The sequence below is a fragment of the Molothrus ater genome, chromosome 3 (genome assembly GCF_012460135.2).
Source record: "Molothrus ater isolate BHLD 08-10-18 breed brown headed cowbird chromosome 3, BPBGC_Mater_1.1, whole genome shotgun sequence".
Taxonomy (NCBI): Eukaryota; Metazoa; Chordata; class Aves; order Passeriformes; family Icteridae; genus Molothrus; species Molothrus ater.
This window is the reverse complement of record NC_050480.2, coordinates 70,978,971-70,991,549: the sequence shown is the minus strand read 5'-3', so window position 1 is coordinate 70,991,549 and position 12,579 is coordinate 70,978,971. Positions and strand designations below refer to the sequence as shown.

At 37.9% G+C, this 12,579-nt stretch overlaps 1 protein-coding gene across 1 annotated transcript in view; it reads right to left on the bottom strand.

Annotated features, from left to right (window-relative positions):
* Positions 1-4,318: 4,318 nt before the first annotated feature.
* Positions 4,319-12,579, bottom strand: part of ATAD2B (ATPase family AAA domain containing 2B) — a 73,725-nt gene continuing 65,464 nt past the window's right edge. The window contains exons 25-28 of the mRNA XM_036381042.2: positions 11,377-12,072; positions 9,665-9,792; positions 8,345-8,473; positions 4,319-6,966 (exon numbers count right to left, since the gene is read on the bottom strand). Of these exons, the coding sequence (XP_036236935.1) occupies positions 6,925-6,966; positions 8,345-8,473; positions 9,665-9,792; positions 11,377-12,072 (995 nt within the window). The 3' untranslated portion in view covers positions 4,319-6,924. The remainder of the gene's footprint in view (positions 6,967-8,344; positions 8,474-9,664; positions 9,793-11,376; positions 12,073-12,579) is intronic.

Below are 12,579 nucleotides of genomic sequence, written 5' to 3'. Positions count from 1 at the left end.
TCCTCTGGCTGCCTGGGACCCATAAAACTTCTTTTCATAAAGCTAAGCAGGACGTCAGAGAGGTGGGAATGGGGAACAGTGACATTCAGGATGGAGAACTGCATCATGAAAAGCTGCAAGTCTGAGAAGAGTCAAACAACAAGTGTACCCAGCGCAATTTCATGGTATAAAAGGCCTAAATTGATCTTTAGATGTGCAAAAAGGGGGACAGGGAATAGGAATCAGTGATTTTTCCCTCTATAAATGGCACTGGTGGGACCTATGCTGGAATATCACATCAATTTCTTCTGTGAACAAATGTTTTAGAAGATGTTGAAAAATTGACCTACTGCAGAATAAAGCCACAAAATTGACTTAAAGGCTGGAGAAAATGCAGTGAGAGCCATAAAAACCTTGTTCTTCAGCAAAAAGAAGATGGAGAGGCTACTTGATCACAGTGCATTAGTGTCTTCATGGGGGGGAGAAACAGGTATGAATAGTCTAAAACACCAAGAGATGACAAGAAGCAGAGCTGGGAAGGTGAAGCTGGGCCAAAACAAACCAGGAATGAGGCACATGTTTCTACCCACAAGTTTTAACTACTCCATGAAAAGTTCAGAGAGCAGACTAAATGTACTCTGCATACTAAATGCCTTCCCCACAACACTGTTAAGCCATTCAGATGTCAGCAGGCCCTGGGCTTGCAGGAGATTAAATCATACGTGCCACAGCATCCAATTCCACAAACCAGTGTTTTCTGCTGGCATTATTCCCTGTGAATAAACCCAAATTTTTGTTAACACATTCCTGAACATTTAAATCATCATTAGATGTCAGCTCATTTCCATTTCCACAATTTATTCTCATGCATTGACAAGATTAACAGTACAAAATTTATGCTCAGCTTGTGCTTTCGTGGCTGTCCTCTGAATCTTGTGAAAAGGAAGCTTTTTAAAAAAAAAGCTTTTTTCCTGCTGGACAAGCTTTAGATCTTAGAGCAAGACTCTGAAGCAGCCTAGCCCCAGTATAAAGGTGAGACATTAATTTTATACCAGTTAAATCTCCAATGCTTTATGAAAATGTAGTCTTACATGCTTTTATTTACGATACTTCAAATGTCTACAGGACACAGTAATTTATCACTAAACTGATGTTAGCCACATTCAACATGCCACTTTCCATGTTACATTTCCTTTATCACACTAAACCTTTTGTAATGTCACAGAGAATACAGTGGGCATCACTTCAAAACTTATGTTGGAATTATGTTCATTAGAAACCTAAAACATACTAGCAATTTTCCTTTCCTATCACCAAAATCAGGTATCACTGTTCTTCCAAGCAGCCTCCACACAGAAGGGATTCTACAAGGTGTAACAAAGTCAGCAGGAGAATGCCAGATCTTTACAACAAAACTGTAGCTGGGGCTTTCACAAATAGGTTCTTAGCTAAAACATAATTTTCTTTTCCTTCTACAGCAGAAAGATTCCTTCTTAGAAAACTAATTGAGTCCAAATTTAATGTATTTTCTAGGATGAATCAATCCTCTATATTTTTTCACTCCCTTTGATGAATAAATACTTCAAAGGGAGTCCTCTTGAAACTTGACCTAAAGTCTTTCCTTCCTCCCAAGGCAGAGTCCCAAAGTAGACAGGTCATCTCCCACAAACTCCTACTTTCCTGTAGACACAGTTGAGCATCTCTGGATTATGGCACAAATCAGATTTTACACTGATGCAAAAGGGTTTTCTCATGTCCACAACAAAACCAGGATGACAAAATGGTGTGAGCACTCCCAGAGCCACCCAGGCCGAGGGACCTGCACATTTCTCACACATACTCTGCCAAAATCCAGATTGCTGGAGGACAGAAGCAAACCCAGCAAACCAGAGGAGTCCAGCACAGCAGAACCAACCCCACTTCATCTGTTGGCCAACACATCCTGGGGGCTGCATCACTGACATCCCAAATGTGGAGCATGAACAGCCCCTGCCTCCCCTCTGTAACTGGATGTGAGGAGCCTCTGAACCCAACTCCACATCACCTTTTGCACCTCAGCCTTGAAGGCAGCATTATTCCACATCAGCATTCCAGTCCAGGCAATCACAAGGCAAATGGCCAGGTTCACACTAACATTCCACCAGAAGTGATGAATCCATTTCAAATCTTAGCTGCTTATCATACTTTTAAAGGGAAAGGATTTTTCCTGATATAAAAGTAAGGCTTAGCATAGCGTAACTCAAATGCAATTCTAAAATAAATGGAATTTCACAGTAGTCAGAACCATCTACTGGCAGTGGGTTCAAATAAAATATACTTCCTATGCAAATGATCACGCTGGAAAAAAAATAACTCACCTAGAAATGGAATGAGGCTGAATTAATTAGTGTTAAAGTTTATAATCCCTCATTTTTACATAATAGTTACATGACCACAAGTGAAGCATAAAAGGAGGCGGGGGAAAAAAAATGAAGTGTTTGGCTTCATTAATCAGTTCGTAAGTTTACTGATTTACCTTTCAGAATTTATTCACATGCAGTGCTGGCTTAAAACCCCATATATTACAAATCCAAATCCTACCCAAGATACAGAAGAAAAGGATCTCATTTTTAATTTATTTAAATAAATTACCTGAAGAGCTTAAGGAGGAAACAGAGAAGGTGCAGCGCTGCAAATTTAAGGAAATATGGGAAATTGGATTTCAAAACTACATTCAAGGCAGAAACTAACAGCAGAAGGAAGCAGCATTAAGCCATGAACACTTGACAAATATGAGTGTTGCACAAGCATCTACAAAGGCTTTAGGAACACCCACCCTAACTATTTCTTACTAAATCATGCTTTTCAAGTACCACTCCAAATTCACTAAGTATCTTTACAAGAATCCTTTTGTCAGGTCCCAAATATTTTGTCTCTTTCAATGGGTTATTTTTACAGCCACTGTCAGAAATGAGACCTCAATCTCTTCCCTGTTACCATGGCCATCCCCACCCCTGAAAGACAAAGAGACACACAAGACCTCAAACTCCACTTCCTTTATTCACACTGCAAACCCAAGCTGGTGCTGGAACCTGCAAGGTGAAAACACAGCAGCCCATGCTGAGCCCAGGCTCTCACCAATCAACTTCATTATTATACAACAGGTATTGTATTTCATATCTAATTGTGCTTTCAAAGCTGCATATAAAAGTGGAATTGGAGTCAGACATGAAGTTACTACTACCCAATTCCTCACCTACTCTTTTGCCCAGGAGCTCTACAGTTTAAGGTACACAGAAAGGAAAAGAGGGAAATGTCCAGGGGTGTTCTGTGTCCTATAACTCAAGAGTTCACCTATCAAAAAACAAAAACCAAACAAGCCAAAGCTGTAAGAACAACTTTGCTAACTATAATAAATAGAAAGGAAATAGTCTTTCCTTTTAAAAAACCCTCTAATTAGAAGCCATTTCTCTAATGGACAAACACTGAAAGCAGAAGTTGGACCAAACTGCTCAAAATAATTGAACAGCAAGATCCCAAAGTGTCACATCTAAACTGCAAAACCAAGGAGGTCTAGTAAGGAAAAGACTGTTTCCAGCCATTTCTTTTAAATACATTTTTGAAGGAGCTAAAGCTGTGTTTTCTTGTCATCTTTATTCAAGTATTTCACAGCAGTTATATTACAAATTACAGTAAAATGTTCAAAATTTCCAGAAGTTCAAAAAAATTAAATAACTTACTTCAAACTAATGTAAAATGAAGTCAAAATGCAAAACATCAATTTAAACACAATTCTGAATAAAACTATAGAATCCAAAATATACCATAGCTGATGAAGGAAGTCTACTTAATCCACAAAGTAGACACACATTAATGAAACCAAACAGGACATCCTCATGTCTAAATAACCCAATGTACAAGATACAAAAGATGCAAGTACAAGCCCAAATTCAAGCTTATGGTGTGATTACAAAATAAAACAAAAACAAAATAAAAGACTATCAGCTGCAGGACCTGCCATTCACGACACTGAAGGTAAAACCAGCGCTGACTCACCAACTTAATTAAAAAAAAAAAAAAAAAAGGAAAAGATATTACAAAACCCAGTAATCCTATAAATACATTGGCATATGAGGAAATCAAGTAACAATACAGAGGACACAAAACAAAACAAAACAAAACAAAACAATCACAGGTGAGATTCAAGCTTGCAAATACAATTAACTCCAGAGTCATCACCCAAGAGCAACTCTATCACTCCAAAACAGCCCCCCCAGCCCCCAGGGAAACCTCCTCCTCCTCCTCCTCCTCCTCCTCCTCCTCCTCCTTGTGGCTGGCCACATTCCATAGAGTCCAGGACAAGGACTCACAAAGGAGTTTATTTGCAATTTTCACAAGAAACAAGGAAGAGAGGTCAATTTGTACAAACTCTTGCCAGTGCTATGTGGCAAAAAAATTAAAAACATACAAAGAGTAAACAAGTTTAGACCACATGGATAGATTAACAGCTGTTTTAACTCTATAACCACCAGACATCTGTAAAGGAAAACAAAAACTGAAGTGTGGTTATTTGGGCTAAGAAGGCGAGTATATCATTTTAGGTAAGCTGTCCACTAGAACATCTGATATTAGCTACGTTTCTCTAAAACAACATGGCAGCTCCTCAATCAGTAAAGTTGCCTCTTAATGATTTTTCCCAATCAACAACTGACAGTAAAAATTTTCCTTTAGAAACCTGACCTTTTAGAACCTTTTTTAATGCTAGGCATTAGCTTAAACTTGCTTTTTACACTCACTGGTGACTAAAATTCTCAACTGTTTTAGTTTATATAAATTTATTATCTTCTTAAAAATGAATGCAGTTTTATCTTCCACAAGTGCTGCTGTTACTTGAACAAAAACTTCTTTGAGTAAGTGAAACTGGAATAAATATTTTTAAAAAATTCTGCAGCAAGAACCTGAGACTTGCAAAAAACCCTTTTATCAGAAACTTGCTACAAAAAATCTGCTACATTTCATTTAATCAAATCTTAAAGTTTGTAACAATTTCCATCAAAATACAAAATGCTGTTAATGTACCAGACACATAAATATCTCAAATAGGTATGATGCTAATAAATACTAAATGAAACATGGAAAAAAATCCCATAATCAAATCTGAGATCAAAGAATCTCATTTAAAATGTGTTTTCTGCTTGTTTTTGTTGTTTTTAATCGCACTTTCCCACCTAAAAAATACAGTGTTTCTGCATGGGTTGCATTTCGGTGTAACTAGACGTACATGAATGCTTAAAATCTTTTCCTGCTATTACCTATGAAGAAAAACAGTGGCATTCAGGGGTGAAAAAAATCTAAGATAGGCTGATGTTTAACCACAATGGACAAAGCACTTTGGATTACTGCAGTAGCCCAAGGCCCATGTTTTCTCTCTCTGCAGCACTACCCTGGGATGAGCCGGAGAGGTGGAGATGAGTCCCTAAGCCTGGGTTTGTACAGGGAGCAGCAGCGTGATTACAGTCCTCCATAAACACTGTTGGTAACTAAAATACAAAAAGCTGAGGTAGCTCAGGATCTCTGCAGTAGTCTGTTTTGTCTATTAAAAACTAACCACACTGCGTTGCATATTTCTGCACAGACACTTCTGCAGCTACGTAGGGACAGCCACGATGAACGGTACAGGATGGGAACACCACCAGCCAACTGCTCTAGAACACTTCCCACGTGGGTGTGAAATAAACCAGCCCAGGTAATGTTCTAAATGTGATAAAACATAAAAACTGCCTAGACTGCTCTCTCCAGCTGCCAGAAAGGAAAGGTGTTGAACCACACAATTCAGACCCAGAGAACTCTTAGCACAGATGGATTCAAAAGGCTCTCTTCCAATCCTCCCCACAGTAACAATGCTTTGCACAGAACGACTTGTGTAACCTAGGAGAAGTTTTTATTTTCAGCTGAAGTTGGGCTCCAGGACTTTGACCAACTATAGTGTCTTCTTGCCTGCATTGCACAGTCCAAGCAATATTACAAACACAGACCTTCCCAAAAAAACCTGCCAGTATTAACCTTGCTTTCCTCAGAGAACTCACACTGGAAAACAAGGACACGGTGGGAAAATGCTTCATTTTTAGCAACACAGAAGAGTTTCACTGTGTAGCTTGTTTCTAAAACAAAATATATACCAATGAAAAAGGAATTTCACCATTTTGGTAAAGTATGTGGCTTTTTCAGTGTGTCTTAGTTTAGTTCTGTAGAGTAAGACAGGCATTACAGAACCATAATACTGGCTGCCATCCAATGAAGAGAATACAATTCATCCTTTTGGAGATCTTCATTCTGCAGACAGCTTTCTAACATTGCCATTTGCTATAATCCAAACAAATTGCTTAGCCTTATCTTTCTCAATTGACTAAAAGGCACATTAAAGGCAGTTCTAGAGAGCCTCATCTTCAAATTACTGTACATCCAGTTACTCAAGATTCCTACCACAATGCATCACTGCCTTCTTTAGGACAGATTTTTTTTGTCCATAACCCCAGAGAAGAGAAAAAATTGGAAAAAAAAATAAAAAAAAGGTTGCCTGTTTAAAAATATTCAACTTAGATCTGCTCTTTCCAGTCCTCTTGTATGTGTTGGTCTTCACTTTGCCTGAAGTTTCCCCATAGATAATGCATGTAGAGTGAACAAGAGCAGGAATGAGAACAGTTTCTGTAGCACCAAAAATCTCCAAGCTGTGGCATTGTATTCTTTATTTATATCAGATACAACTATATGAAGTTCCGTTTGGTTCTTGTAGGCTGGTTGGTTTCAGGTACCTGAGACAATAGCACCAAATTCAACAGAAACAAAAAGAGAGAGCACTTAAGACCAAGGCTCTGCACATACTTGGTGCAAATGGAAACTGAATGGCTCAGAGGACTGCTCTCCCATGAGCAGTTTGAGAGGATAAACCCACCCATCTTGAGGAGTTCACAGGAATGTTTCAAACACATGAACTGTTCTTTCCATCTCCTGCAAGAGACACAGACCATTAACTATTCATAAATATAGAGAGACAGGAATAGAGTTACTTTATGTAATAATACTTACTGTGATACTTTTTTTAATCTGAACAAATAAATATATGAAAACAGGCACTTCTGTTTATTAGCTGCTATCTGCTAGCAAAACACGATAAAAGAGGGAACTAATTAGAGAAGCATTAATGCAGAAAAGCCCTCTGCAATGACAGTCCATGAGAAAAATCAAGAGTTATTAGGGTCACTTATATAATTAATGTGCTCAATATATATTAGGAAAGCATTGCAGTGGCACACTGCATGAGTTCAAGTCTTACTGCACACTTCTGCAACTGGTGACCCAGCTGTAACCACAAGTCTGCACAGTTTGGATAATCTAAGTAAAGATTGGTCTCTACACACTCCTGCTGGACAAATGCCTTTTTAATCTACCTAACATCTTGTTCAGACTTTCAACACATTTTTAGGTGAAGACAGCAGGGAATAGCATGAAAACAGATTGAAAAGTATTCTGTAGGAACTCTACAAAACCCCCCACTATGGCTTTTCCAGGTTTTGTTGTAAATTATTAATGGAGAAAAATACTTAGTGCTCAGTGATCCAACTGGAAAGTACCAATTGTTGTCCTTTTCTCAGCAGGGCTGGTTATCAGTTGAATCAGCAAGCCAATCCAAACCCTCTGCAGTTACAGCAGTGGTGATGGAGAGAATGCACACCCAGAGCTGGCACCAGCCTGTGCCAATGGTGAAATGACCAATTTGCTGCTGATGTACAGGAGGCCTTGGAGGGCAAACACTTCACTGACAAAGGATGATGGCAAGGCAGACACCTGGCTTCCACCATGCTGCACTGACCTTCCTAAGGCTGCACTTACTGATCAAGAGAGAGTGTTCACATTTCTAAGGTCTCGTATGAAAGTCAGAATCTGCAACTGCATGGAACAGAGGGGGGTAAGTTAGTTTTGGCCTAGTTACACCAACGCAATTAAGGGCAGCAGCAGCAATGCCAGGTCAGGGTGCCTATGAAATCACCACTTTACATCCATTGTTAGTCATGCCACAAACATGGAAACTGCTTCCACTCAATTTTACTCTGCTATCATGTCCTTTTTATACTGCTGTATTCTCTCCTCTTTTTCCTCCCCTCTTCTAGGTTAAATTCTTAATCCTCTTCTGCAGAAAGCGTTCTTAGAAACAACTGCCAGTTTCTAAGTTACCACACTAAGCTTTTTCCTTTTTATAGATACCTTCTTCAAAGTCTATTAAAGGCTTTTGCCTGCTAGTAGAACAATAAATTGACAGATTAACAGTTTCTGAAAAGCCTATCTCACAATATTCAGATAAAGAATAAAAGAAGCTGTACAACATTACCTCTATAAGTTGTGATTTGTCATAGTCTCTACGATGTCTGTAGATGCATTGACTGAGGAGTGAATACAATCTCTCAAGTTGGTCAACAGTCAGGTTGTCACTTTTCTTAACCACCAAATCAAGCAGTTTCTGTTGGAACAACAAAAGGTGAAGTTAAGAGGGTTTCTAAAATAATTCTTTATTTTTTTTAAGGACAAATAAGAAATACAATGTGTTTCTGAAGCCCTCCTTCAAAGGAATACATACAAATGAAATGAACCACACCTGGGTATCAGCAAGGCCACTGCTTCAATGTTTATACAAAAAGGACTTGATGTCTCCTTTCACTTCTCTGCTTATACCCACACTTTTCTTCTTGTCTTAAGATTCTTTTACTCAGTATAGCTGGGGCAATGTTTGGTCTTATGGAATGCTATTGCATCCTATTTCATCTTGGTTGGTCATCGTAACAAAGCAAAAACTAAAACTGTTTTGATGGCCAAGGCAGACATTTTTAAGCACTTATACAAGCACTTATACTGGCAGGGAAAAAAAAGTACCACCACAGGAAAACATTTGGTCTTCCACAAATGTTGTTAAACAGAACAAAAAAAAATAAAGAGAAGGAGGACACAACATATGCAAAATTTCTCATAACAAAGGTGAAAGTATTTTACATAGTAGCAAAGAGTGACATTTAAGATTATTTTTTCTCCTGTCATAACAATTCTGTGGTTTCTGAAGAGATCATCATCTGTATTCCACAGAAAATGGGATCTAAATTTCATGGGTCACAGTAGGTGAAGCTACTTTTTACAACAGAAGACAGCAAATTTTGTTGTAACTTTAACTGAAAAAAGCCTTGAAGCTTAAAGAAAACTGGAAGAAAATTAACTAGCAGTTTATAATGCCAAAACATCCACACAAATTTCCATTTGCTTTCCAATCCACTGAATTTTCTCTACCAAGTATACCTTGGTATACACAGGAAAAGATGATATTAACTCCCAATTACCAGGCACCCAGCAGTTTCTTGGTACTTTGCACGGCCAATTAACACATGTGAGTACCTGCAAAAATGGGCAATTAAAAGAGTGGACTGCAAGGAATCCAGTGTCATTAATGGATTATAAGGGTAGTAATGATGGGGCAGTAAGAATTCAGTAGTTTTATTAGCCTTTCATCCAAAAAACACTGATTGACAAATCATTTCCAGAAGCCACTCTGATCATAATACTTGTTTGCAGTCAAAACTAAAGGAAATGGTGCTTCAGAACACAGAAAGGAAGCTTTTTCAATGGAGTCTGTTAATAGTTCAATTTATTTTTTCAGTTCTGTTACCTTTAGTCTGTCATGGTCAACAACCACAGACGGTACGGGATCTGAAGGTTCCTCTGGAACCTGCTCCAAACTTGTGGGCTTTGACTGCTCCACAGCAACTTTTCGTGTTTTCTTGCTTTTGAACAAACCTGTAATTTGAAAAACAATTATCAGCACTGTCACTCCCACAAAATACAGCCTATTTCTTCACTTCAGTTTGATTTTGCTTGTTTAGTTTGTTGGGTTGTTTGGAATCAAGCAAGACTTTAGCAGTGCTCATTATTCATCAGCTTTGCCAATTCTAATGCTTACAGGTGCACAAACCCACAGTTCAGAAGGCACACACAAAATGGCAATCCTTAAAACCCAATTCCAAAGTGCCAACTTTGAAGGAAAACTGAATCCCACGACGAGTTTTCTCATCGTATCCCTCTATTCAACAACAACAAATTAAACAGCTTCAAAGACAAGTTCACACACTAAGCAAATGCTGAAATTCTTTCTGCTCAAATGAAACAAATCTTCATTTTTCTCTCTAAAGCATCCCACGTCCTCATCACCACAGTATTCCAACATCTGCTCTATTCCAAAACTCATGCTTTTGTTACACATTTCTGTTTTCTTCCACCTTTGTATTCAACCTATTGACCAAAATATTTTCTTATCTCCTTATATTCTCCCTACATTCATTCACTATTTTTCTCCTCAACTATTTAAAACACCTTTTCTTCTGAGGACCCCTGCTATCATAACCATCCTAAAGCATACAAAATTCACCCACCAAATTCAGAAATGTAAAGGCTCTTAACGCATCATGCTCTTCTTGTGATATTCCTAGGACCTTTCTTGTATTAGTCTCCTTACCCTCAGAGAAAATGTGTATGTACAAACACAGCCAACATGTACACAGTAATCTTCTCATAATTCAGATCTCTCATTAAAGCTCATTTACTTTGTAAATCTCAGCACTAACTTTTGAAGTAAAGATTCCATTCTTTTAGATAATTCTGAAAGCTCATTAAAAAGGCAATCATGCACAAGGCTTCTATTTCTGTTCCCTGAGGAAACTCTCTCTCTTGTCTTCAAAGGACATGGCCCCTTCTTTTATACACCACCAGGATTTTTCTTCTCCTTCTCTTATCATTTTCCTGCACGGTTATTGTGTTCACTGTGACTCCAAAGCCAGATACCTTCTCCAACAGATGAACAACAATGTGGCTTTTGTGATGAGTTAAACTGCTTCAACTTTTGCTACGCAGTTTTTTAAAAGAATGCATTCTTTATTTCTATGCTTTTTTATCCACTGTAAATGATATTGTTATCATATTCTCTAACAAAACAAGTCAATATCTATCACGTAGATCAAAATAGAAATCAGACAGAATATACAGACCAAAATATGTATTGTATTTATTGCTATTTATAATATTTTTAAATACTTAATTATTGTTTTAATATTATCTCAGTATTTCCTACAAAGCTGACAAATATGAACAGAGTAGTGTTAGTGCGGGGAAACAATTTCTTGCCTAGGACAAAAATATAGCAAGTCAAAATTGCACTTCTAATTTTTATATGTGAAATTAAATGCTATAAGCATACCAAGAGTTCAAATAAATAGTCAGCAATTAATAAAATATTACTATATAATAATTGTAACATATTAGAGTGAAAAATACACACATTAACTTGGACACTGAGATAAAGACAGAAACATGGAAAACAAGCTATACCTTCTTTATCTGCTTCAGCATCTTTAGTTTCAATGTCTATGCTCTGTAGTGTTTTCTCATTATTGCTGCAATGTGGTAACTCAGCTTTCACCAGATCAGTTCCTTGATTTTCACTGGAAGCTTCCATTTTCTCCTTTGACTGATCTTCAGATAAAGATTTTTGCTTGTTACTAGACCAATCACTGTTGTCACAGGGTGAAACAGCATCAAGTGATTCTACTTTACCATTATGACAGGCTGGAACAGGTACACCTTCAGAGCCGTGTACAGATGTCTCTCCATTCACACAGTCCCCTTTCAATGTAGAGTCCTTCTTCAATTCCTTTTCAGCACCCAGGGTAATACTGTCAGTTATTAACAGTGATTCATTTGAGCTCTCCTCTTCTGTGGATGCAAAATTGTTTTCCTTTCCTGATGTCCCATTGTTAAGCCTCTGCTCTGCATCTATATCCATAATATCGCAAGAGGATTCGTCATTTGTCATAGAGAGGTCTCCTGTTTCCTCTCCATTCTCCTCAATGCAGTCAGTGCTAATCTCTAGCTCTCCATTTTCCAATAATTTATTGTCCTCACCGTGATTTTCATCATCAGCAAATTTTGCATCATCTTCATCTTTCTTTAAATTATTGACTTTCCTCTTCTTAATAATGCCTTTGCCCCACTGGGAGCGCCGTCTTGATTTTCTCCTTATTCGAACTGAAAACAAAAACACCAACAAACACTTTAAGATGCACAGGTAGCCCTCAGTACAGAGACCAGCATTTAAGAATATGGTGTTGTGTGAGGCAATCAAGTATCGTCACTCTTCAAGGAAAAATAAGGTGTCTGTTGATATGAATGTGAGCAAATTAGAGGAAACAAGGCATTTTAGAAGGATAAGGAGTGGACACGCAGTCATCCACTCAATTCCTAAACTATGGAAACAAGAAATTCCTACTTAAAACAGCTAAGCAATGGTGTAGTCATTTGGGTAGCTCATTTGGGTAAATGAGGACTCAAAGACAGTTATTCTCATTTTCCCTTTTTAGCTCCTCAGTGATTTGAAGTGATTATACAATAAAACAAATTAAAGTGCAATCCATGGATTCATAGAATAATTCAGGTTGGAAGGAACATGAGGAAGCTTCTAATTCAAACTATTACTCCAACCAGAGTCAGCTGTGAGGGCCATATTGTGCTACTCAACTTCACGCAATATAGGCA